Below are 27,972 nucleotides of genomic sequence, written 5' to 3' on the forward strand. Positions count from 1 at the left end.
GAGTCGTTATTCCGCTCGGGGGTCACCTGGGGGTTGGGGGGACTCCACCTGTCCGCGCAATGGGCCTTCTCTACAGTGGCTCCCCATCTGCAGAATGCTCTCCCCAGGGAAGTTTGCCTGGCGCCTACATTATACACCTTTAAGCGCCAGGCAAAAACGTTCCTTTTTAAACAGGCCTTTGGTTGATCTGATTGACATCTGATTGGGTATACCCTTTTAAAATGTGGCTCTTGGGGGGGGCGGGTTATTGGGTTGTTGTTTTTATTTTGATTATATATACTGTGGTTTTTATGTTGATCTTGTCTGTGAACTGCACTCAGACCTCTGGGTATAGGGCAGTATATAAATTCAATTAATAATAATACAGGTGGCATTTATACAATACTGTTTATATAAGGTGGTCTTGAAAATAGGAATGGGAGGTCTCGGATAGGGATGTAATTTTTGTCCCAGTCTTTGAGTACCAGTCACGGGGATCTGACTCTCCCAGTGTCCTATCAATAGGAATCAATAGCAGAAACACCAATTTGAGCCTCGTCTGAATCTGCCAGACCCGAATTTCACCCCTAACTTCAAAGCTAATTGCACTCACAAAACTTCATTAAGTTGACACGTCCTTCTGTGTGGATCAAAACTCTGCTGCCTTTGTTATTTAGAGTCCGGCCCTTGAGCAAGTTAGTATTGATCTGAGGTCGGTCCAGGCTCCCAAATCAGCTGAAATTCATCAAATACACAGAAGCTCGAAGGAGTTTGACTTCTATTGATTGCAACACAAGCACCAAAGCCAAAGCATCCGGTTTGCTTTTCTGCCCCCTTTCCCTTGAATTTTTCTCAAGGTTTGCTAATCAGAAGCCATACAGGCAAGCCGAGCTGAAATCTGTGTTTCTTCTCTCGTCAGAGAAAAAGGAAATCAATAGAACTCAGGCTAATAAGACCATGCACAGGACGATGTTGTTTTTAATGAGCTCTCTCTTACACACACAAACACACACATCTTGTGAGACAAGACAACATCTCCCTAGCTGCTGCTTTCAGTATTGCTAGTATCCCATTTACAGTCAAAACGCCTGACTTGAGCACTTCAGCTTTCAATAAAGGAGGCCCCCCAAGACCACAAATGTTCATTCTTGGGCATTAAACCAGCCTCCTAAGTGGTCTTATATGGGGGTGTTCAAAAAGCAGTGCTAGCTTTATATACTGGGCAGTGGTAGGATACCTCTGGTCCAGGGTCCTAATTTGGTCCATGAGGTAATTTCCCTTAACACCAAACCCACCTGACTCACAAATGATGTTGTATGTGGTGTCAGGCATCCTGCAAAAGAAGAATCAGGAGCTTCAAGTGCACTCATGAATGTTTATTTGCAAGTAATTGTTGCTAACAGCATTAATCAAGCATGCCCCATCCTTTTTTGTATTCTACTGACCTAAGGCAGCTGCCTCACTTTGTTTAATGGTAGGACTGGCCCTAAAATGCAGGTCTTTCAGAGGATTTTGATGAATGTGAAAGTTGGGGGTATTGCAATTATTATTGCTTTTGAACCATTCATGTTGAAATAAATGATTCATATTTTTTAGGATGTACTGCTAATCTGTCACGGCTCAGCAAGGATCTGTCCCAGGTGGTTGAGTTTGGGGGACAGGAGGGGTAGGTAGCTTGGTGTTGATCCAATCAGGCAGAGCCAGGTTTGTGGTTCAAGGGTCAAGTTCAAAGGCAGTAAAAGAGGGTCAAAAGGGACAGAGGTCTACAATCCAAATCAATCAGGGACAAGATCTCAGGTTGCAACTGAGGAGAGGGAGCTGGGCCTTGAGATAAGTTGCTCAGTTATTCTGTTTTTGAGTGTCTTGGTAAAACAGAACACCAATTAATCAAAAAGAGGCATTCGCCTATCCTTAATTAACACATACATCTAAGATCTCCTAAGCCCTAAACTCATAGATGTTGAGAAAGCATGTAGCTTCCCCCAAAGCACTTACACAGCTCAGGATGAAGAACCAGAATCCAGATGAGCTCAGGCACTAATGGTTGGGGTCATTAGCATAGCCAGTATTGATGTCCGAGCACCCTTATTCACTGAACTAAAATGGAATTTGCCTTACAGATATACACGTTGAACATTAACCAGCACTTGTTCTGCAGCATCAGAACAAAACCTTGTACATATCACTGAGAAAGGGACCGGCTCATACATTCACTGCTGCATTGTGACAAACACACTGCTGTTCAGTGGTAATAGTGAAAGAGGGGAACACAACTGTAAAAAGTCCTATTTGTTTCTGCTTTGTGTTCATGACTCAACAGAATATGAACTGGAAGCTGCTTTGCAGGGCACCACAAAGGATTCTCCCAAGCTTTTAAGAGGATGGGTCACCCATGCTGCACTCACAGGCACCAATGTGCCTGCTAGTAGTGCCTCTTATGGTGCCAGGAAAAGTCTCAGTAAATATCCCCTCAAAAATCCACAATGCAAGGACTGCCTGCTCCTACATGGCATATGCCCCCTGAAGCATGCCCACATTTCACTGGATGCCAGGACTGGTCACCAACCTTCCTTCTGTCCTGAACAGAGGAAGCGTGCAAACAGCTTCCTTCTGTGTGTGAGCATAGCTGTGGGTGATGTAGGTGCTTTTCTACATTCATTGGGGGCAGGAAGAGTGGCTGGGGGCGGCATTTTATAATCCTTTCTCTTTCTGCTCCTTTAAATGTATCCTTACAAAAATCCTGTGAGGTAGGTTAGAGTGAGACGGTGACTGGGCCCAGGGTCACCCAGTGAGCTTCATCAGAAGTGGCACTTAAGGCATGCCTATAGGTTCATAATAGTTTAATTATTTTAAAAGAGGTGGGACTTGCAACAAAATGTTGCCATACAGAGTATTCCTGTTCAGGGTTCCAGTAAGCCAGTAACCCTTTTCTAGGATACTCCATTCCAACTGCCCTCCATTCCCACACACCACAACAGTCAATGAGCCCAGCCCAACCCTTTGGGCTTCCCCCAAATAATTTTTGTATTTCTGCAAACTATGCTGCATTCCCATTCCTCCTTGTGGATGGCTTATGCTACAAAAAAGATTCACTCAGAGAATGAGTTCACTATTAGTACACAGGATAAAATAAATAAATACCGATGGTTCCGGAAAGGTGTTGGTTACCATCTAAATACCTTTTCAATAACACTGTGTATCCTTTTGCTATCACACACAAAAACACCTCCCTGATGCTGTTGATTAAGTGGGCAAAGGCTTTAGCGCCCTCTAGTGGATCTCATAAAGGATGGACACTCAAGGTTTTCAACAATAATCTCAACTGCTGCCTATCATTATAGTAGTAGTTTTCAATTGTGACCCATCAGATGTTTCTAAAGAGAAGATCAGTAATTAGGCGTGGGCATGGAGGCACATGCTTGTCATCCCTGGCTGATCCACCTGTGCAATTTGTGGCCAGTGGGGTGTACTTGGTGTGTTCTGGGCCAGCGGCCTAAATGGATTTAGTCTGCACCCTAGGACATGCTATTAGATTTCATACAATGTGCTGAGGTTCCATAGAAGACATGCAGAGATTTTCGGCAAATGAAGGGAAGGGATCCCCAGAAACTGAACCTATTGAATTAGCCTTGCCACAAGTCAGGGCATTGGTATACCACACCCAGCCAGGGTTTCAGACAATGATCATTCCCACCTTTTACTTCCTATAGCTCTCTCAATTGAAGTTGCTGGGGCTTGAAATTGGAAACCTTGTGCATGCAAGTTTGTAAAACTTCATTGTAGTCTTCTTTATATACCAACACTTGAAGGAATTTCTCTTGGCTCATGTAAATTACTTAAGATGAAAAGGAATGCTATGCAGAAGTTGAGAAGGGATGCCATCACTGTCTGGCCAAAGGAGGAAACTGTGAGGAAACCAGCCAGACCAGCAACAATAGGGTGGCAGAACAAGCCTGGTTCCTAGAAAGCAACAAGGGAATCTTCTGAAGCTGCAGCTGTCAATGATTCAGTCCTCACATTAACAAGGGGAAACAATCTGAAGCAGTCTCATCAGTATGATTATATCTGAATATAGCATTATTACTATTCATAATCTGATTCAGGCATCATTTTTAAAGCTTTACATTTAGCCGGCATATATAGGATTTCGCAAGTAATCTCCCATCCAGGCATGAACCAGAGCCATACCAGCTTACACTTTAGCAACATGGCTGCATGTGTATACACCTTCAGACAATGCCTGGGGGGTCAGTAATAGCTGCTGTAACCCAAAAGAAGAGAAGAGAAGCCCATCATAGCTATCTCTTGATATATTTATTAAGATCTGGTCAAAAAAGAATTGGAGGGGGAGGGGGAACAGGAAGGTTTTTGATTGGAAAGCTGCCACATTAATCCAAGAGCTTAAAATCCATGATAACATTGCCTGTCTTTGGGTTGAAGCTTAGGGTGTATGCAACTGCAGAGGGGTTATCAATGGGAGGTTCTGACCCAGTATCTGAACTGAAGAAAAACACAGCCTGTTTGCAGTGGGGAGTCCATTGACAATAGCCCTGCAGAAACAAGCAGAAGAAAAATAATCAACTCTGATAAAAAAAATATAATATGCTAAATTGTCAAGACCAACAGTAATCACTTTACTTTAGGATATCAGCATGCTGATTCATAACAGAATGTGTTGTTATGATCAATGAAGTCTGAATTCCATACATTCAGGGAACTGCTGCACCAATCTCCACAAGTTGGTGGTCTCATAGGCCTTCAGACTAGGCCACCAGGACTTCTGACATCTGGTGCATAACTTGGTAATGCAAATTGTTTTGCTCTTTGGAATGGAGGAAACAGCAAACTGGGCTGAACTGGAATGCCAATTACTTGATTACCTCCAAGATTTCTAAGTCTGCGGTCCTATATAAATTTACATTGTATTGCACACACAAGGTTTCACTTCTGAGTACATATGCTTGGATCAGACTGTAAGAATTACAACATACACACAGAAGCTACACTTTTAAAAAAAGACTAGTGGAGGATCTTCCCCTATGCTCTGGCTTGGCAGCAAAATCTTGAGCCTAGTGTGTTAACTAAAAATGGATTATAGCCATCCTATAATACCTCTGACAGATGTCATACTACTGAAAGATACAAATGAATTATAGTTTATACATGTTTCCAATGAGGCTTCTAAACTGCAAAAGCACACCATTTCCACTGAAAATATATGAATTCAGATTTACAACATTTATAAATGTTGGCAATCAGAAGCAGCCTTCTCTGTGGAGGTGTCTTCCCTATAGAACCATTTCCCCCATCAGCAAAGTCAGGTGCCAGAATTACTGAGCTTTGGAGACCACTTCTGCTCCCAGGCTTTTGCTGTTGTTTGACTCCAGCATATGGTACCATGTCTTAATTTAACCTGGATTGTTCTGGTCTTTTGATTGTTTTGTGGATTTTTATTGATTCTTATGGTTTTAAATTATTTAATGTGCTGTACAGCACCTTGGGATGAAATCTGAAAGGCGGTAGAAAAACATCTAAATAAATAAATTTGCCTAGCATTTCAGAGAACAGAGAAGACTGATTAAGTCCAAAAATGCCCCAAACCATCACTCAGATTAACATTCTTCTCCCTCGCCCCCCCCCAATATGGAGCAGAGTGAAGATGAAAGAGAATTAAGCATACTTTTTCATTTGAAACCTGCACAAGCCCTGTGGTAACAGAAATGCTGGGTGTCAGATGATATTCCATCCACAGAACAGCTCCGTGGCTCTTCCCAGTCCTAGAAAGAAAGAAAGCCTCAAGTATTGATTTTCTGCTAACTTTGAAGAACAACAGCACACTGACATACGCACAAATTCTTTTTGAAATATGAATAGTATCTTTCCTTCTCGGAAGCAGCATAGGCCAGAGAGATGAAAGAGCATGAATGTTACACCTATGGGAGCCTGAAACTTCCATCAGCTGGCAGATGGCTGTAGTAAGTAAGCGAAATTTCTTGCAGGAACCAAAACGATGTGTATAGGACAGTAACTGCAGTAACACATTAAAGACCTGAAGCAGGATCTTTCTGCCCGCTTTCATGCCTATATTAAGTCAAACCATCACATAGCATGAATGAGCCAACATGTGGGCTCCTGGAGAGGAGACTGCAGCCATTTTTCACCTCCCCAGTCATTTTGCTGCTGCAGTGAGTTAATTTGTGGTTTGGCTTAGTGTGTCACCTGAAGCTGGGCTCATGGTTTAGCTCTTCCAGACAAACTACAAGCTGTAAATCATAGAGCAAACCTTAGTTACAAGATGGTAGTTTGTCTGAAAGCTAAACCACAAGCTTGCAATTTCTTCTCCAGGAGTCTGCATGTTTCCACATGCATGCTAAGCCATGGTTTGGCTTAGTATAACTCGTGAAGTGGGACCCAGCTTCTTTTGCATTCTGTCTTTCATTTTAAGATTCAAACTTTAATGCAAATATCTACTATTTTGGTCTTAGCTTAAATATCTCATGTGTAACTGATGTGATTGACTTGTTTGCTAGCACAAGCTATATGATACAGTCTGAAAAATCTACATCTGATGTTTAAACAAGAATCATGCTAGAGACAAATATTGATCTTTACTGCACAGGATGTTCCAATACTTTACAGCTGGTACAATGATAACACCATAATTTGGTTCAGTGGTAACACCACACACTGTGCGCTGGTTGAGAAAGAAATGATCAGCCAGGGAACAGATGGCTATATTTGGAGACGAGAAATAAACGTCATTATAAATTGATTCAGTCATATGTTGAAATGTAATTTATACATTATTCATTAAGAGCAGTATGTTATCTCATACATGAAATATGTTAATTATTATTAAGCAAATTATAGAACTACAAAAGTTTTCTTCAGAAAAATGCATTATTAAATGCAAAAGTGATATGAATATGCTGTGGCTCTAAAATCTCAAACACCCATCTGATTTCAGCTCCCAATCTTATACCAAGTTACCACCCTTGAAATAATGGGGTCTATTTATTAGGTTTGTTTATTGCTTTTGATTTCTAGGCCCTGAAATTTCCCCTCCTCCTTCTTTGCCAGCCAGTCATGCTGTCCCAATTTTATGGTTGTTTTTCAGAGCAGCCACCAATTCCCTGGGATTTTTTTTAATTTTTGGTAAAGCTGAGCATGCTTGGCATATTGCTAATACTGGCTCAGGCACTAAATTCACAGGGATGTTAAAAAGCATGTGGTTCCAACCAGGCAAGTCAGTGAGGAATGATATCATCGTTTATGGTTATTAAAACACAATGAGAGATCCAGAAGAATTAAGAGGGACATATTCCCCTGACTGTCTCCATCAAAGATCCACCAGGGTGACCCGGGCAGTTTCCATCCAAAAACTAGACTGGAACAGATGCTAGTTCTAGTGATATCAAGCGTGTTAATAATGATACTTGACTTTGCATGCACTTAGTGCTTCTAGAGTATTCAATGTGCCTCAGATATCACCTTAGTGCAATCCTTACAATTTCACAAAGTTGGTCAATATTACATTTTTAGATGTGAGGTCTAGAGAGAACTAAGGCTACCCAGTGAAGTAATGGCAGAGACTACGATTCTTAGCTATTCTGCTGCACTTTTAGGAACATAGGAAGTTGTTTTATACTGAGTTAGGACATTTGTCCATTTTCTACACTGACAGTGGTTCTCCAGAGTTTCTCACATGGATATTTCCCAGTCCTACCTGGAGGTGCTGGGGGTGGAACCTGGGGCATTCTGCATGGAAACGAAAGAAGACTGAGCTACAGTGGCCACAGTCCTGAACAGAGCTTGCACATTTTCTCTTGGTGATACTCACTTTGTCAGATTTATGATGCCTTCGTTTTTGAGAGTGTGTTCTGGCACAGTTTGTTGGAAGTCAAATATCAAAATTTTCAGTGGATTGGATATTGATTTGCAAGGGTATTCCCACAGCGGGTGAGGTTCTGCTTCCCTTGACTCCCTGAAGTCCAAGGAGTTCTATGGAAGAAAACAAAATGGGAAGCATTGAAGTGCTAGAATATTCACAGATAAGGTATTCATTTAAAATATTCAGAGAGCATTGACGTGCTGAGGCAAAATTAACTTTTAGCAAGTCAAGACAGTAACATTTATTTCACTTCTAAAGTGAAGAAAAGAGACATTTCACTCATTTACAGAACCAGGCATTCTCTGGTAAGCTATTAGCCCAGCTAATAAAATACCAAGAGTCAAAACAACCAGATGCCAGGTGAAATCTCAGCAGATTCTGCCATTTGGAGTGTATGTGTTTATTCACCATAATGGCCAAATATTCTACAAACTTAGCATTTGTTCTCTAGGATGACATCTGGGCTAGGTAAAGTATTATATTTTATGGATGACAGAGATGGATACTGCAAAGTGCTGGACTAGGCACTAAATGAATGAGCATGCAGAATCAAACCCACAGCTCTCTCTGTCCAGCACATGCTACAGCCTGCCCAAAATTCTCAGACTGTGTGTATGGGAATAAGGCGAGTTTGTTTTTAATTAAATTGATAAATTCTATTCTCTGCAACTACGTTCAAGTCTATTTTCCTTTTTACAGCAATCTTTGCTATAGCTTTGCAGCTGCTAGCACAACTCATTAAGCTTGTCATCCCAGACATTTCTAAGTAGTGCTTTCAAATAACTACACATTTTTTGCAATTAAGTTAATTGGTCCTGTGCTTTCGAACAATGAAGGCTGAAGACTTGCAAACATTCATTTTCATCATAAGAAGGATGCGGTATAAAAGTTCTTGTGGGAGTATTCAGTATTTTAAGTAACACCATTGGACCTTTATTTGTCTGCTAGCTTTTGTCTCCTGTGGGATTGCTACTGGAACTGTTTTCTATTGTTTGTGGCTGGTTTTATTTAATTGGCCCTCTATTAGTTCTGTTGCTGCATTTTTAATACTAGGCATTTGTACTATTTTAATGGGGTGTGTATATATGCTTTTTAATTACATTGTTAGATGTAAGGTTTGTATTTTAATGATTTGTATTGGGTTTTAAAATGTTGAATATCACCCCGGGTTCCTTTGAGCAGATAGATGACTCATTAAGAATAAGTAAATAAATGAAGAAAAGGTCATGCCTGGAAAGCTACAGATTTCATCAAACAGAGCTGCTCAGATTGTGGGAGGAGGAAGGGGGGTGTTACAACAAGCTAACCTGAAGGGGAAAAAATCACCTACTCAGAACTAGGATAAGAAGCTATGGTTGGAATCCAGACTTAGTCATGCTTACAAGAGACACACTTTATTATTTATTTATTCATTTATTCATTCATGCATGCATGCATGTTTATCTGAAGATCACAGGGCAGTCTAAAATATAAAAACAAATACATATATAGCATAATAACAAACAAATCCATCAAAGGCCATAGATTTTTTAATTAGCCAAAGGCAAACCTCCTTTGGGAGCGCATTCCAGAAGTGAGGAGCCACTACAGAAAAGGCCTGCTCTTACGTTGCTACCCTCTGGACCTCTCACAGAGGAGGCACATGAAGAAGGGCCTCAGATGATGATTGCAGGGTCCAGGGTGGTTCATATGGGAAGAAGTGGTCCTGATCCATTTGAAGGATTTATTGGTCAAAACCAACACTTTGAATTAGGCCCAAACACTAACTGGAAGCCACTGCAGTCAGGCTGCCAAATAAATGGTACGTCAGCCATGATTTGATCCAATACTACATTTCCTAGTTATTGAAAATGACATAACAGAAAATAATGTTTAAAGAAACTAAGCTACATTTTATGTGATTGCCATAAAAAGGATGGCACAAAGCATGCTTCTCAGCTGGCCAGATCCCCTCTCAGCCCTTAAATGAGAAAACATGCCAAAGACTAACAAAGTGCCGCTGCTTGTTTCATGCCTGCCAGATTCTTTAGCTTGGGGTGGGCAGAAATGACATTGTGGTTGATGGGGTCTGGCCTCCAAAAATCCTATCATGAGCCTGAAGACCATTCCTGTACTATATGTCCCATTTAATGCACAGGTTGGCTAGAACCACGATTACAAGCAATTTACCTACAACCACATCTCTAATTTAGTTGGCATTTATCCAACACACAGGAAGGATAGTCTAACCTTTATCATCTCATCCATAATATGCACATCAAACCCTTCACAGGTACCACATGGGCTGCGGATTCGCCACAAGTCCTAGGGGTAAAGAAAAGGGGGGGGGGACACAATGTTATTGTTCAGTGTTTTAAAATTAAATTAAATTAAAACATGAGAAATTGGATCAAAACTGTACATTTCATCACTCCCTGGAATATGACAGCTATATTTTGAGAATTAAATTGTTTCAAAGAAACAGAATGTCAAACGACCAGAATGTCAAACACACTTATCCACAATATATTAAAACCACTCCAAAATTAAACTCTAATATATCAAGATAAAAACCACTCAAGGACTAAAGAAAAATGTTGCAAACTAATAAAAACCAGATAATTAATTGTACTTTGAGGAACCTGTATCGTTAGGAACTGAACATTTCCCCCTCCTCTCTCTCTTTTTTTTTTTTTGTGTGTGTGTGTCAGGTCTTTTTAGAGTGTAAGTCCAAGGAACCATCTTACTACTGATTTTGTAGCTTCAAACTGGAATACTTTTTGGCTAAATGATGAAGTGCAATTTTTAAAAAATAAACAAAGCATAGTATTGTAACTAAACCCACCCACACTGCCTTGGGAGCAAAACAGAAACCAGACATGTTTGTTACCTTGAATTCCACAATCATCATGTGAAGTGAAGCAGACTGGGGCAGGATAGTCACATCACTTGTCAGGTGGCTTGCCAGGGCTGTCCGGGCGTACCAGAAATATAAATTGTGCCATGGCAACAAGCTCGTAGAGAAGAAGGGTTCACCAATTAAGAGTGATACCTTGGGGTGGGGAAAAACATACATGAGGCTCAGATGGGCAACAGGGTGACAGACCACACTTCGTACCATTTGGCAGGCCTTCCAAGTCTGTCATTCTGCATAGGTGGGATTGGCTGCCAGTTGGGTACATGCAACGTAGAATGGTAACTTCAGTTGCATGGACTCCGTGTGTCAATTCCAGTGAACCTGCAAATTCGGGACCTGGGTTTGCCACTGCCAGCCAGTCAGCCTGCTCCAAGGTGATGGTAAAGATTGAACTAAACTCAATGCAGGATACCATGACATACTGCCTACGTAATGCATCTGTAAATGGTATGGCCCGTAACAGCCGCAATTTCACAGCACCTTGGAGCTTGAGTGAACATAGAAAGCCCTTAACACATTTTTGTAGTAGTAGTAGTAGTATTTTTATTTGTTTAGCTATAAAAGCCATAACAAACACAAAAACTAAACTGCCAGTCAATTTGGAAGAGGTAATTGTATCTTCTCAGTCTTGCCCAACATACTAGGTGGGTTCAGAGATCAAACCATGGTGTAGAGCCACAAAGCTCCTGAATACTTGTTCAAGAAGTGTCAAACCAAGGTTTCCGTTTATGTGTGAACTACCTCACCACTCTAAAGACCAGTAGTGGAGCTACTACTTAACTTTTATATATTGCATACAACTTCAGTGTCCAAATAATGAGGGAAATACCTCTTGACATGCTTTGTTTGATAAAGTTTATCCTCTCAAAGAGTAAAATGTTTTGGTCACACAGAAATTTAGTTATCTTACCTTTTTATCTTCAAGATCTGAAGAGATCAACAATTCAGGATGTTTCTCTATTATTTTAATTTTATCTTCTAGATGATTGGCCTTAAAAATCTTTTTTGTGAAAAAGAAAAGAAGAAAGGTCTTAGTGTTTTGTTTTTTACTGTTGTCCAAGAATAAAACCTCTTCCTAACTATGTAACGCAAAAACATTCTGAAATGTAAAATAACTTATTTTGGGTAACTAAAATGCTCTACTTTCATAGCGGGCAGGCACTTTTGCCATTACAAAAGAAAACAAAATAAACAGGAGGAGTAATAAACATAAGACAGCAGTTGCATGCAGATGTGACTCCAATATTCAATACTTACTTTCTGCATGAGTGAATGAGAAACTGCAGAGCTCTCCAGTGTAAACACCTAGAAGAAGAACAGAACACACTGGCTTAATCAGACCTGCAATTTTGGGTGGAAATTTGGGGAGGAATACCTGTCCCATGAACAATGAAAGGACCACACTGGTGATTCAATGGGGAAACTCCTATCCTTGAATGACACTCTCCTTTCCATTCTGATTGGTGTATGTGTGGTCTGTTGCCCTGCTCTACTTTGCAAGCAGCCAATAAAGACTCAAGAGCAAGACTGACAAAGAACATCAAGAATGTCCTGTATAGCAATTAACTGCTCAAATAAGCAGCGATCTACTTAAGTAATCTCGATAAAATAATTAAATACATAAATATTAAATACATTAAATACATAAATATATAAACATGCACACATACTGCATGGCATGGCCCATTCCATTACATAACTTAGCAGTCAAATGCTCTGCCACTGAGCTATACCTGTCCTGTCCTGTCCTGTCCCCTTTATAAAGATCTGAGGAATGAGATCATCACCCCACTCTTGCTTACCATCCCAGGCCGCCCATCTGCAACCACATTGTTCTTTCTTTTATCAGATCAAAATGATCAGACAACAGCAAAGGTTGCTAGGTTTATCAAGGGTGCAATGAGATTAAGGGCCACTATCTGAATGATAATCTTGTTCATTTAATTGCCCTTTTTACCCATTGTTGTCTTTTTAACTGTATATATTGCTTGTTTTATGTTGCTAAGGCCATTGGCTAATGTGAATAAAGTTTATCTATCTATCTACATAACTTAGCAGGACCTAGGGGATTAAGAATTCTACTCCAGTCAGTCAGCTGGATAACTGTTATCATGAGTAACATACTCTGCAAAACTAAATGTATATTGATAGCAGTAACAGGTCTGTACCCAAGGAACTTACAAGCTAAATTTTGCCAGTAATGGATGCAACACAGAGAAGGCTGTTCCAAGAGAAACAAGACTAACAAGGGATGGGCAAGGGCAAATGCAAATATTTTTACTTTGTTTCAGGAGGAGATGAGGACGAAAGGGTGCCAAAGCATCTTAAAAAAAGGTGGGGGGTTGGAGGTTGGAAGAGAGGTATTGAAATAAAGAACACTAGTTACTCCCACTAGTTCTGGGAGTAAGAGGCCGCAAATGAGACTGGGTGGAGCAATTTCAGTGCTCAGAAGAGTTGTGGAAGACCAAATAAATGCCACTGACAGCTCTTAAGTAAAAGCATTAAAGATAAATAGATATAACATAACATAAACATTTTTTAACATAACATAACATAACATTTTTAACATAAACATTTTTTAACATAACATAACATTTTTTAAAAATGCATAAAGGAATAGAAGAGTCAGCACATATTAAAAAAAACATTTCAATGACTGGGGGGTTGGGTTGTACCTCTTTTGCTCCAAGATGGTGAGCCAGCACAGGAAGGAGGCTGCCATCACTGATGCTGAGGCAAACACTGTTTGGCTTCAGAACCTTCAGAGCGAAAAGACAAGCTGTCAGCAATTTCCTCCTTTCCAGATGCCAAAGGTCACTGATTAAGGACTGACACATTCGCTTGTTTGAAATTACTAAGCATTGTTGCATCCCAAAGGCTGTCTAAAATCTCCATGTTTCAAGTAAGATTCATGACATTTTAAGGCAAAGGATGCATGTTTTACATTAGAAAGGTAAATACTTGTGAGAGGAATCTCACAAAACATTGTCACTATACATATTTATGGACTCAATTTTTAAATCCACATTCTTTTTCATTTTACACCAAGACATGATCCAGTTAGCCAAGTCAGGTCATGAAGGAAAGTGAAAAACAAAGCAGTTTTTGAAAGAGTACATAGGAACCGAAGAAGAGCCTACTGGATTAGGCCAGTGGCCCATCTAGTCCAGCATCCTGTTCTTACAGTGGCCAATAAGATGCCTGTGGGAAACCCTCATGCAAGACCTGAATGTCACAGCATTGGCCCCTCCTGTGGTTTCCAGGAACTGATACTTGAGCAACTGTGGTTTGCAATAACTGTTAAAAGTAGCCAACAGAAACACACACCTTCAATCTCCATTCAAAGAAACTGGGCAGAAGGCTTCCTGAAGTTCTGGTGTAACAGTCCTCTCTATGCTATTTAAGGATCCCACCATCATATTCTAACACAAAGATAGCCAACATGGTTCCCTCCACATGTTTTGGACTACAACTCCCATCATCCCTGACCATTGGACATGCTGACTGAGGACACTACTTTCGCTACTCTTGCCCTAATAGTTAGGATTAAAAATTGTTTGTAAGGTTTTTACATCCAGTGCTGACAAAATGCTGGTTCTGTGTAATCCATGCCTGGCAAATTATGACCCAGCTTCACAGTCACATTCTCCTCTCCACGCCCTCCACCCATGTTAGTCCATTATACAATTCAGGAAAGGTGCCTTTTAAATTGTCACAGAGATTTATTATGGCATTCACTGGTGTTAGATAAAACCCACTTTGCCAGACATACATACATAAATTTGCTATAACTAAGGCTAAGCAATGGAGCTGTGGAATTTTATCAATGGATCACCATATTTCAGTCATTAGGTGCTGATGAAAAGATAGCACAAAAGTCTTAGAAAGAAGATTTACTTCAAGTGCAGAGGACAGGGCAACCAGATGGAACTGAAGGACAAACTTAGCTGACAGGCTCGCTGATCAAATGTGCTGTTCAACACTATACTTGTTCTAACTGGAAAACTCAACCTCTAACTTAGGCTTGTATAGTTAAATCTATCTTTTTACAAGTCTGTATCATTAAACAAAAAAAATCTTCCCAAGCATCGCTTTAAAAATCAAATAATTATAAATGATTTTTTTTTTTAAGAAAAACAACCTGCTCCTTGGTTCCTTGTAGATTTTTATTTTATCTGTATTGCTTAGAGAGAATTTAGCAACTCTCATAGCATCTCAAGATAGGCAAGGTCTTAACAGGCATATCTTTAGACTCTACAACAGACACTACAAGAGTTTTAAATTCTTAAGTCACAGGTAGGCAACTTGCAGCCCCCAACATCTTCTGCAGTTGCCCCATTATTCTGTCCCATCAGAGTTCCTACCTTCCTGTTTATTTTGTTGTTGCTCATCCTGGCATTTCTACATAGTTACAGAACAAATGGAAGAGGCAGTATTTTATTTAATAAATATAATGTGATTTTGTTTTTTGTTCGTTTACCAGGTTGTATGGTTTTCCCCAGCTATTTAAAAACAAATTGGTGGACTTCTGCTTTGTTCTCATGTGTACTGCACACTAAAGTCAAAAAGAAATTACTTCTACTTGCTTTCCAGAATGATAGCTGTATTGGTCCATTGCATTAAAAACCATACAGAATTCCCTGCAACTGGAGGTACATCAAGTATCAACAGTGAATAAGCAAAACAGTATGCTGGCTTTGTGACCCACCATCTCTTCTAATAAGCTAAAAAAAAGAAGCAGGCATGTACACAGCTCTTCACTCAAATTCAGTGAAGTGATGCCTAATGTGCCGAGATTGAGGCAAGAAAATACCATATTGGATTTGGGAAATCTTACTCACTTTCTGCAGAGCCTGTAAATACTGCGCTGTTCGATTCTGATCGTTGAGTTCTCCAAACCGTGGCCTATTCCACAACAGGTGGGCCTGGCACCTACACACAGGACTTTCAACTTGGATAGCAGTTGTGGCATCTTCATTTCTAAAAACATTTGGATGAATAAAACCAACTCATTTCTGTTTGCCCCAAATAATGTTTACATTATAAATGGTTTTTACCAGCTATGCCTAGTACAATACCTATGGCCATTCATGGACTGGGAGAGTAACCCTCCCCAGCTTACATTCACTGAGAAAACAAACTATCCCAGCCTAACAGTCTTTGTTCAATCATGAGTATCCCTTTCTGCCTCCTATCTTTAGTTACCTGCCTTTTTGAAGCTTATACCACACAGAGTAGTCATCATGAAAGGCAGTCAGGCCCACACTCTGGCCCTGGAGAACATGTTCTTCATTTGGAAGGAAATAGACACACTGCATCCAATGATCTCTCCACTGGAAAGGTTTAAACAAAATGGAAAAGGGGAAGTCAATTAGTAATTCAAAATAAAAATGGATTGTGTGGGATAAAAAAACAACAACAGTAAATGGCAATGGGATAATGCAGATACTCCATTTTCTCAGCCCTACCTGAAAATGCTAGAGATTAAACATAGAACCTCCAGCATGCAAAGCGATTGAGCTACAGCTGTGGATGTTTATGCATTCAACAGAAAGAAACACATCAAATGCTGGCAGGATCCCTGTCTGACAACCAAGTGACATATAGTGCCAAGGATGTGACACAAAGATATACAGGAGAAAGTAAAGGAGTGCAATAAAGAACACAATTTGGGAAAGCTCTAATGCTTGTTCACACCTAAACAACCCCACTCAAGGTTACCCCTGATACAGCTTTAATGCTGGGAACTGCCTGTTTTACAATGTAATCATGAGGAAACATTCACAGCAACATAATCTCTTATTGTTTAAAGGATTCATGGAGATTTAACATCACCCTTCTGCCTTTATTTAATGTTCTGCTGTCACCTTTCACATTCATTTCTATAACCACAATGTCCAAAAACATACCTTTTCTTTAGTGAAATTAGGAATTGCAGAAAGCATATTGCCTACCCTGATGCATTCTATGCTAGAAAAGTCAAAAGAAGATGAGATGGCAAATCCAATGGAATCCTAATCTTACTTAAAGTCACTAACCTGCTGCAATCATAGACCATTGTTTATTTTTGTACAACTCCATGCATGGCAGTAAGTAGCTAAAAAACTGCAAGCGGCCATATACTTAGACATTATCATCAAGAATTGGACAATTTTAGGAGAACTAGTTTACTTCTGAAAGTTTAGCACAAATCTTTAGAATCTTTATGAGCATTCTCTAAAGGCTGATCAATATTGAATTATGGTCCAACTAAGATGCAAAAAACAACATGCACAAAAAATTCCAAAAGCATAACTATGCAGATGTTCATGCAGCTGGTGCCTTGGGTAAGTTAGATCACTGGCCTCTAAACATGCTATGTCAGCACACAACAACACAACATCCACTTATGCCTATCATACTAACAATGCCTGCACAGGGGGTGGTGACCCAAGTCAAATGAGATGCCTGTATGGAATTTCACATGGACTTGGTGTTGTTCCCCTCCCTTGGTGAATGTCGAGTCAAATTCGAATTAGGCCAAAAAGTGAAAATGGCACATTTTACAGAGCTGGACAAATTAACATCTGCCCACATATATGGTTTTAGTTCATTCTGCCAGCATTAAAATGTTAGGAAGGCAATAGAATTTACAAGAGGTTCAGTACATTACCGGGATATCTTCAGTGGTGGATTGCACCCAATATGGGGCCATCGTACATTTTATTGACCCAGCGGGGTCCATGTCAATATCCCACCAGGACAGGACCACTTGGGCTTTGCCCGACTTTATGGCCTCCAGATGTACTGTGTAGTAGGCAGAGGCTCGGCTTACTGGCTTACTGAAATCTACACTGTGGAAAATAATGAATTGCAATCAGTTCATTTTAAATAGCTACTTATTTTCATTCAGGTTGTTAGACAGAAATAAACAAACAAACAAACCATAAAACAAACAAACTACCAGTTTCCTTCAAGAACAATTCAGAGTGCAAGTTTTAACCTATAAAGCTCTAAATAAGGGGTGGGAAACATATAGTCCTCAAGATGTTGTTGGAGCTTTAACCCATCAACCTCCATTAGCATGACCAGGAATGATAGTTGCAGTCTAGCAACACTTGGAGGGTCATAGGTTCCCACCCACCCCACTTGCAAAATGGGTATATGAAGGACCACCTTCTCCCATATTAATCCCATTAGTAAGCTCTTCAAGGAAGGAGACATGGTTCTGAGAGGCCTCATTGGCTGAAATGAGGTGGATACCAGGGCCCACCACCCATTCATTTAGCACCAAATCTGATGGCTTTTAGACCACCAAGCAGAAACATTTGTTTTCCTTGGCCTTTGTGGGTTTCTGGTGTGACTTTGATTTTACTACTGCTTTGAATTTTCCACAGACTATTTTTTTATATATTAGTTATTATTTTATGAGGCATTGTTTTAAAATGATGTTTTAAGCTGCCTTGATAATCGAAGATTAAAAGGCAGAGTATCAAAATGGCTTAAACATATAACATAAAAGAGGCACTCACCTGAACATTGTAACAACGTCACTGAGAGGCGTGAAGTTATGCAAGGACACCTGATTCAGTTGGATATCATAGACTGAAGGAGCACCAGGACAGTTTTCCATTTCTGGTGGTGAGACAATAATCTTCTCACTATCTTCTGCTTGAATATGAATGGGAAATAGCTTGTTCCACGACCACATTCTTTGGGACTCCACTAACTGGGCGTATATTGTTGCCCTGTGAGGCACTGCCTCACATCCTTCCTAATCATTTGAAAACAAAGAGAAAGGAAATTGAGCAAGGTTCATTATATGTCCTTGGAATAAAAGCAAGCTCTGAAATGTGAACTTCTTAGAAAATATATAGGCTGCACATAAAACTCAGATTCTGGGCGTAAATATGAGGTCCACTCTTCAATGCCTTTGAACCTTCTCTTTACGTGCATTCCTATTTATCTTACAGTCTGATACCATAATGTTTACTTGGAAGGTATTCCTGCTGAGTTCAATGATGCCTGTCCTTAAGTGGACAGAGACTCATATTTACTATACTTTGCATTTTTGTGCCAAAAATGTGTGAAAGCTTTCTCAAAGTTAGTTGTTTCTTAAGCCATGCGCAACCAACACTGATACAGATTATGACAGGTCTATTATGAATTTTGAAGGTCATTTTGAATATCTTCAATGAAAACTAACAGTAACAAAACCGATCAAAAACAAAGAAATGATTGGCTACAATCAATCTGTGAGCTTGCAAGAATAAAATTTCTGTTACATGACACCATCTGTGAACAGTGCTCACTTCCTTACCTGTACAAGACATCTGTGGGCATGCTCATAAGACGGTAAAGCTCCCTCCCCTATCAGTTCGGTATCAAAAAGCTCTGTTATCAGGATGTTTGCACGACACTGCATGTCTCCATCTAGGAAGCATAGCACAAGACAAATAGGAGTATGCTGGTTTCTTTGTTTTCTCTTTCTTTTTCAAAGCAGGCTGCTGTGCTAATGTTAAGTCACCTCAAATAGGAGATAGGGAATGGCCTCAGGACTGCTTCTGTTCTCTTCTATACAGCTGTGACCCTTCTGTTCTTCCTTCTCATCCCCTCCCTTCCTTGAAATCAGAGGAAGCCAGCCTCTATTATATGTAAACCACCCCAAAAACATGTCTGAAGGATGGCATACTATTTCTTTTAATGAAACAAAGAACTAAATAAAGATATCCTTCATTCCATGCAACATGAGAATACAGTCCACATTAATCTCACCAGGCCCCACTGTGACTTCAGTGGAGTGCTTGTTGATGATCTTTATCTTGTCGCTAAAGCCGTTTTTCTCCACTATCTTCACAGCTGTATCAGCCATAGGTTTGAAGACCTGCAGTATAATAATCCTTATATTTAGATAGATCTGAAGTAACATTTGAATCAGGTACTTCCTAGGACACAGCACAGAGACACAGCCATTACACTACACCAGCTCTCAAGAACACAACCAAGCTAATGGCACCTACATTCAAGGTACAAACACCACCAGAAAATTACTGTATTGTGTTATGGGAAATACTTACCACAGGATAAACATTTAAGCACATTTAATCCTGCCAAATAGAAGACTTAGTAGGTACTGGGTAGTACCTGTCTGTGGCTTTTCCCAGGGAGATTAAAATGTGTTTGTTTACATAGTTTATATCACACACCTTAAACATAAATGTATGTGCCCTGGGCAGATAAGGAAAAAATAAAACTGAAAACTACTACTAAGTTAAATTAAGCATACAAACTAGCACAACAAATGAGAACAACCAACTGCTGTTTTATATTAAGAATCCCTGCCTATATTTTATCATCTTGCATGAAAGATCTAATCACTTAGGCTTCAATCCTATACACATAACTCAATGATGTTTATGTCTGAGCAGACATGCATAGGATTACTCCATTAGTGCCTAGTTTCAGATCCAATACATACAAAAGTTGGATGGAATTTTTAACTGGTCTAGGCAACAGAAAGAAACTGGGTTTCTAATAAGAGCCAAGAGTCTGCTCTTTGGCAAAGACTGAAAAATCTAACTTTGCCTTCTCAAAAGCACAGATGAGTCCTCCAATGAAGCACATACCTCCTGGCAATGTTAAAATGTGTACCTAATTAAGGTATGAACCCTGGCAAAACAAGACTGCCTTCCACCGCCAAAGCTGCCAGAAATGAACTGCTCCTTGCCAAAATGTAAATATGAAATGAAAGTTGAGGGGGGAAACAGATGGCTACACACCACCAGTGACCAAAAAGTCTGCTTTCATGAGTCAATGCTTTTTCAAAAGCAAAAAACAAACCCAAATTAAAATTAAAGCACTAAAATTCATTTCACTATCACTCTGAATAAATATCTAACATTAAAACTTTCCTAAGACACCATACAGTGATCCAGACCTACTCATGCTTAGAATAGCCCCATCAAAATCAATGGGATGAATTAATCATGGATAGTTTAAGCATCTATATTAAGCATAGCTAGTCTAGATTAAGCTCAGAGATCCCTTGGTTGCTTTGCCCCATTTTCAAGGAGTGGGGAATACAAAGTAGACTGAAATGCACCATCCAAAGTGAAGTTGCTTGAACATTGTGCTTTACTAGCAACGATAAGGACAACAGGCACTAAATATTAATGCAACGTTTCAGGAACAAAAGAGAACCATAAGGAAAGTACAGGTGGCTGTAGAATAAACACACAGACCAAAGCAATATTAGTCCCTATCACATACAATTTTGTTTACAAATCTGTTTTAAGGATCTGCCTCCTATATAACTGATTTATATCTGGTACGTAGGGACAGGGGAGCAATAATACCTACCTCAACAGCATAGCAGAAATCTGCCCCGGCTGTAGCTGCCATCATAGACAAGAGTCCAGTACCAGTCCCAATGTCTAGGACAATGGCTCTGTCTCCTCTTTCCTTCACTCTGTCCACTGCAGCACGAATACCCTGAAAATACTTTGCATTCTGTGGAAAAATACAAACCTGACAGTTGCTTCAACAAGACCAATGTTTGTTTAAATGTGAGACACATGCCCTCCAAGGTTAATAAATTTGAATCTGCAAGCATTTAAATGTTGTGGGTTAAAAGGCATTATCTTTTCAGTGGATGATCAATATGCAGATCCATAAGATTTTGTTTGCAGTACACTTATTAGAAGCCTGATAAATTCAGTATGATCTCCATGATAAATGTCTGAAAACATTAAAGGGAGGAAAAGCTAAAGCTAAATACTATTCACAAGAATGCAGCCCCAGCACTTTAAGAACTACTGATATTCCCATTACTCTCTTTCCCAATCCTCTTTAAGTATTTCATTCTAAATGAAACTTTTAAACCCTCTAAATATTGGAATACACAGCAGCAGAGGCTTGGGTGCTTTGCTTTGCACTGCTTTAAATGAAATGGTTAGTTTGCCTACAATTTTTCATCCTTTTCCTGCCAACTCTTTTCAAATAGAGACACCTGGGAATTTGCAAGTGTTTAAAGCCCGATACAGATGGACAAAATTCCCTTCAGGAAGTGATTTCTGACAGGCCTTTTTGATCCCTGACATCTTTTTTTAAAAAATGTCACCTTCTTAAAAAATTAATTAAAGGAACAGCTACCAAAAAAGCTCATGAGATAATAAACACATCCCTTAGCTTTGTCAAGATTTAATTTTGAAACAGTTCATTTAAAAAAAAACACTTTTGAGAATCACTGGGGGCTTCTTTTGAAGAATATTTAATCTTGCCATCTGAAAAGGAATTTTATTGAAGAAGAAAGCAGAGTACATAAATATCGCAGAAACCCTTGATAAGCAGATGGAATGTTCACAGAGGGTTCATTATAAAAATGCACTCATGACTAGGCAGGATCCAAAGGAAATTGAATCAACTAACTAATGCATTTTAAAGTAATCTATGCTTTGTTTCTCCAAATTTAGCACTAAAACTTCACGTCATTCTATTAAAATCAAATTAAAATAAAAGTGTTAGTCAAAATATAGTGTTGAACCACTGACTGTTTTCTACAAGAGTCTAGTCATCTTGCACAAGTATCCATCAAACAAATAACCTTGAAAAGCCAACCTCAAAGCATTTGTTTTTTACACTTGCAACAGCAGTACACAGCTGAATTTCTCTCTTTAAAATTCTGTGCTGTCTTAAAGCAGCAACTTATACAAACAGGAAATGCCTTTATCTCATATTCCTGATGGTAAGAAAATAAGAACTGCTGGCAAGATTGATCTCAAGAGGCTATCACAGAAATAATATAAAATGCAGCTGAAAGACCACAAACTCATTAAAAATAAAAGTGTTGTAAGTTTTCCCTTAAATAGTTTTGGAGCCACCAGGAATGTGTCACTGGAAAAGGGAGAAAGACCCTGTGGCTGTGACATTGAAGTCACTTCCTTGAGAAAGCCCTGTGGCTGTGGCACTGAAGTCACTTCCTTGGGAAGAGATGGGTTGCCCTGCACAGCAGTTGGCAATAATGTGTTCACTAATAGTCTCACAAACCTGATCAGGAGAGCTTTAAACTAAATCCTGAGGGAGAGAGGGACAATACTACAGAAAACAGGGGAACACCCGGTACCAGGAATAATAGCTTCACAGGAAACTGAGGCGGCGCTACAAAAACCTGCTAAAGGGGCAAGAAACTGAAAGAAGGAAGCAGTTGGAAGGAATGACTCATGGTTTCAGTTGTGTCTATACTAATGCACAGAGTATGGGAAACAAGCAAGACAATAGCTTCAAGTTACAAGAAAGAAAATTCCAACTACATTCATGGGAAAATGTGGCGTTATCTCTTAATCAAATGAAATTTTAACATGTGGCATGATAAAAGTGTGTAACTTTTGTCAGGAAAAGTTATTTGCTGTTTACTGTTTTAACAATTGTTTTCTCAAAAATTATCTTCTGTACCTTGAAAATAAATAAAAACATTATTTTTAAAAAGAAGAATGTTCTGATAGTAAGAGCTGTTCAACAGTGGAATGGAATGCCTCGGAAAGTGTTGGACTCTCCTTCATTGGAGGTTTTTAAGCAGAGGTTGGATGGCCCATCTGTCATGGATGCTTTAGTTGAGAATTCTGCATTGCAATGGGTTGGACGGGATGACCCTCAGTGTCCCTTCCAACTCTACAATTCTATCATTCTATGATACTATAAGCCAGTGGAACAAAGTCAAGGTAATGGAAGCTAATGAGGCAACTTTCAGAAAGCAAAAAATCAACTTTTAAAAAAAGAAAACAACAATTACTTACTCTGTCTTTGTCATTCAACATGTCTGCATAACATGACCTGTAAGAGAGTTCAGATTACAGATCAAAAACAGTTCAGACAAACAGGACCAGTGTTACTATTAAAAATGCAACCAACAAAGTGCTGTACAACTGAGGATGCTTTCTCCTTCTGTAGGCTTGACAAATGGTGAGTCATCCCTTTAAAAGTTATTACCAGCTATTCACAAGAAGATGAACCTTAACCGCAGGAAACTAAAGGATGAAATCCTATGGAAACTTACTTTGGAGTAAGTTCCCTTGTGCTGCGTGGGATGTACTGCTGAGTACAAAGGCATAGGGCTAAGGTGTAAGATCCATGCTATGTTAGGGTTGTTGCTATACTACTAGGATTTTGTTTTCCCCACTTGAACTGCATACAGTTAAAGTCCAGGACAACAAGGCTGTAGCTTCTGAAGGAGAGTCAGGAGATAGCCATAGAGTATAACACATGGGATCCTGCAACAAGCTCAGATTAAATGTGCACTTTTTGTTTTCTTCATTTCTAGACTATCAATCCTATTTTAAAAGGAATGAGGAATCAATACCTTTATTTTAGAACCAACCGAAAAAATAACTCACAGAGTAGTGAGCTATTTTCTGAGTTTTGAAGAACTTTTATCAGAACTTAAGAAATGCCCTACTGACTTGGACTAAAGTCTTATCCAGTCCTGCATTCAGCTCTCAGATGGGATGACCAGATGCTTATAGGGCACTACACGAAAGACACAAGTGCTATTGCACTCTCCTGCTCATGATCCCCAACCAACTGTATTCAGAGACATACTGCCTCAGATATTCATGATGATACTCTGACACAACTATCATGACTAGTAGCCATTAACAGTCTCATCCTCCCATGATTTAAAACAAAAAGGTATGCATGCATGAGAAAGAAAGGTAGGGGCGGATGTTCCTTGTCACATGTCAGAATCTTAAAATAGTAATTTAAGAAGCTTTTCAAAGAGTAAGTAGATTAGAATGTGACGCGTGCCAAAGGTCACAGGTTGCACGAAGGGATGCTGGCACAAAGAACCAATCAGCACTTCCTCCTTGGAAATATAAAAAAGTTATTTGAATCCATCTTTAGCACTGTGTTGAACTCGAGTTCCTTGTTAAACAATCAAAAACTTTATGATGTTATTATGATGTTATCTTTTTTCACTCTTGCATTCAAGTTTCATTTTCATCACAGTTTTTTATCAGTTTTTTATCCCACCCCCCCAAGAGCTCAGGTAGAACACATATCCCCACTGCCAGTCTCACAACGATCTGGTAAACATGCTAGGCTGAACCCAACGCCAACCAGTATGCTTATGTGGCTGCACATTGATTTGAATCCAAGACTCATTAAGTCTAAACCAACATGCTGGAGTACACACTGGCCTGTCACAATAATGCATAAAATAAAAGCCAACTCCCACTATACCTTGCAATTTCCTGATGATAATCGTAGTTCTCATCTTCCTCTAACCACTCCACCGCTCCAGTGGTTGGATTGGCTCTTCCACAAAAAACCTTCATTCTTGCCCTGGTTTGTTGTTTTGAGGAAAGCTTTTATTCAGATGATCTCTAGCTTTTGATTCATTATCAGAAAACTATGGCAAAAGGAAAGAAGTTACCATTTAGAAGGAGATAAATTATTTTAGATGTTGTTTTATTGATATTATTATTTGCTGTTGAGTTGCTGCTGCTATGGCTTTGTGTTGCAAATTAGAGAATTGCTTTGTATAATTGCTTATCTATTAATTGTTAGCCATCCTGAGCTCCAGATTTAAAAAATAGCAAGATATAAGAATCTTGAACGCATAAAATAAATGCTGTTGTTAACAAAACTAAGCCTTGAATGCTTCTGCCATAGGAATTTGCCATGTGCCATCATAATGCATTACATGAGGTTTAGTGGCTGCATTTGTAAAGCGGTATGCATGTGTATGTTGGAAGTGAATGGCACTCCAGACTGCCATGTAAAAATGATGCTGTTTTAATGCAGAAGTATGTAATGGTGACCAAGCTATTCCTGTGTAGATAAGGCAAACAGGTGAGACCTGAACCAAGCATCTTACTTAAATCAATCGATCAATCAATCCCTGCTATCTTAGTCAGCCTGCTCCTAGTTGTAACTCCTAGTCAGGACTAGAATCTGGTATGTTGTACCTTTTCCAAGTTTAGACACATAACCATTGATCTTTCGGACAGTTTCTTAGTCTTGTGCCAGAGGGGAGGACGAAGTGAGATTTCTTTGTAGGGTGGAGAAGGAAAGGACATAGGACTTAATCTGATTTATCAATTTCGCTTCCACACATTTTATTTACTAGTTCCTACTTCTACCACTAAAGGGACGCAGGTGGCGCTGTGGGTAAAACCTCAGCGCCTAGGACTTGCCGATTGCATGGTCGGCAGTTTGAATCCCCGCGGCGGGGCGAGCTCCCGTCGTTCGGTCCCAGCTCCTGCCCACCTAGCAGTTTGAAAGCACCCTTAAGTGCAAGTAGATAAATAGGTACCGCTGTATAGCGGGAAGGTAAACGGCGTTTCTGTGTGCTGCTCTGGTGCCGGTTCGCCGGAGCAGCTTCGTCATGCTGGCCACGTGACCTGGAAGTGTCTGCGGACAGCGCTGGCTCCTGGCCTCTAGAGTGAGATGAGCGCACAACCCTAGAGTCTGTCAAGACTGGCCCGTATGGGCAAGGGTACCTTTACCTTAACCTTTACTTCTACCACTGTTGAAATATATTAACACACAATGTTACAAATATTTACCATTATTGTAAAAATACATTCCAGGGGGAATCGGTTACAGCAAAAGAGTTTAAGGTTCTAAAAAACTCTTTTGTTGTAAAATTAAGGTACACTATAGTCACATACTGTAAACAATCTAATATGCGATACCAAATACAACAGCCTTAGACTTGAAATTAGGAAGACCCAGGCTCACTGTATGACCCTGGTGCAATTGTCCTCTCTTAGTCTAACCTACCTCACAGGGTTCTTGTGGGGATAAAACTAGAGAAGGTGAAGAGAACATTTATGTGGATCCCAAGCTTCTTGGAAGAGTGGGATAAAAATGTAATCTCTTCAGAACTCTAGACCTCGAGGCCCACAACACTCTCAAACTGTTACTAAAGTGGCAACATGTTTCCAGCACAAAATGTAAGAATGTAAGAAGAGCCTACAAGGATCAGACCAATGGCCCATCTGGTTTCACAGTGCCCAACCAGATGCAGGACCCGAGCACAAGAGCACTCCCGCTTCACATGGTTGCCAGCCACTGGTATTCAGAAGCATTGCTGCCTCCAACTGTGAAGGCAGAGCTGAGCCATCATGGCTAATAGCCATTGATAGCCCTCTCCTCCATGAATGTGTCCAGTCCTCTTTGAAAGGTATCCAGGTTAGTGAACTTCACCGCTTTCTGCGGGAGAAACGCCATAGTTTCACTAAGTGCTGTATGAAGCAGCACCTCCTTTTATCCATCTCGAATGTTCCAATATCCAGTTTCATTGGCTGTCCAAAGGATGTTAGACGGAAAGACTCTGCATGTGCACATTAAATCCTTGCCCTTATGGTCTCTTTTTGGAGGGAGGGAGGCTGGCTTCATTCCCTGAGGTGAAACTCTGCATATCCTCATGACTATTTCAGTCTTAGGTTCTTTTTTTTGGGGGGGGGGGGAGATAAAGAGGATGGCTTCTTTCCCTGTGGGGAACTCTGCACATGCTCCTGGATCCTTTTGTCTGAAGAACTACTAACTATGAACTACAGGTACTAGCCCAAGTTTGCTTTCTCTCCCACCTTCCTTCCTTCAATTCTTCTTCCAATCGTTCACGTATCTCAGATTGCTAGTCCGAGAGCAAGGGCTGATCTCTGGAAGGGGCTCTGGGAGCCCGCCTTAGTGTTTGTTTGTTTTTGGGGGGGCGACGCTTTTAAATGAATAAATGAGAATGAACTCTAGACATGCTCAGGAGCCCCCTTGGCCAGGACTTCTGCTCAGGAGTGCACAAGAGCTTCCTAACCGGGACAGAGTGCGCTGCTGAGCCTCCTACGCTCTACTTGAGGGTCGTCAGCTCGAAGTTTCCCCCGCAAAAACCAGTCAAGCCTCCCCACCCGCCTCTAACGGTCACTCCAATACCTCACCTTGCCTCCGCCTGTCAGTCAACGCTCGTCTCACGCGCTAGGCGCCGCCATCTTCCCAGGATGCAACGCGCTCAAAACGGAAAATAGCGGGGCGGGGGAGGACCCCACCATTACTATTTACCGCTGCTTTCACAGCACACCATAGAGAGAAACAGTAAACAATTTAGACACTTCCGGTTGCTATTAGATGCCTCCGTGTGCAGGGCAAGATGGCAGCAGAAAGCTAAATGGAATACAGTATAAATATTTTAACTGTATAGCCCTCATTTTCTAAAAAGCTCAAGAACTGCAGCGAA

At 40.2% G+C, this 27,972-nt stretch overlaps 1 protein-coding gene across 5 annotated transcripts; it reads right to left on the minus strand.

Annotated features, from left to right (window-relative positions):
- Positions 1 to 4,274: 4,274 nt before the first annotated feature.
- Positions 4,275 to 27,816, minus strand: PRMT7 (protein arginine methyltransferase 7). 5 transcript variants are annotated; one of them, XM_081920320.1, is made up of 18 exons: positions 27,677 to 27,816; positions 24,981 to 25,149; positions 23,537 to 23,573; positions 21,105 to 21,254; positions 19,521 to 19,629; positions 19,066 to 19,178; positions 18,278 to 18,519; positions 17,419 to 17,599; positions 15,972 to 16,099; positions 15,608 to 15,746; positions 13,442 to 13,525; positions 12,024 to 12,071; positions 11,677 to 11,766; positions 10,740 to 10,901; positions 10,100 to 10,174; positions 7,820 to 7,980; positions 5,660 to 5,756; positions 4,275 to 4,529 (listed from the first exon to the last, which is right to left on the minus strand). In XM_081920320.1, exons 2-18 carry the CDS (start codon positions 25,073 to 25,075, stop codon positions 4,368 to 4,370), a joined length of 2,073 nt encoding a protein of 690 aa, XP_081776446.1. In that variant the 5' UTR covers positions 25,076 to 25,149; positions 27,677 to 27,816; the 3' UTR covers positions 4,275 to 4,367. The 5 variants fall into 5 exon arrangements, with proteins under 5 accessions (XP_081776446.1, XP_081776449.1, XP_081776447.1 ...); XM_081920323.1 differs by lacking the exon at positions 27,677 to 27,816 and adding an exon at positions 27,556 to 27,579; XM_081920321.1 differs by lacking the exon at positions 27,677 to 27,816 and adding an exon at positions 27,335 to 27,528.
- Positions 27,817 to 27,972: the final 156 nt, after the last annotated feature.

This window comes from Podarcis melisellensis (assembly GCF_964234715.1).
Source record: "Podarcis melisellensis genome assembly, chromosome: 8".
Classification (NCBI taxonomy): domain Eukaryota; kingdom Metazoa; phylum Chordata; class Lepidosauria; order Squamata; family Lacertidae; genus Podarcis; species Podarcis melisellensis.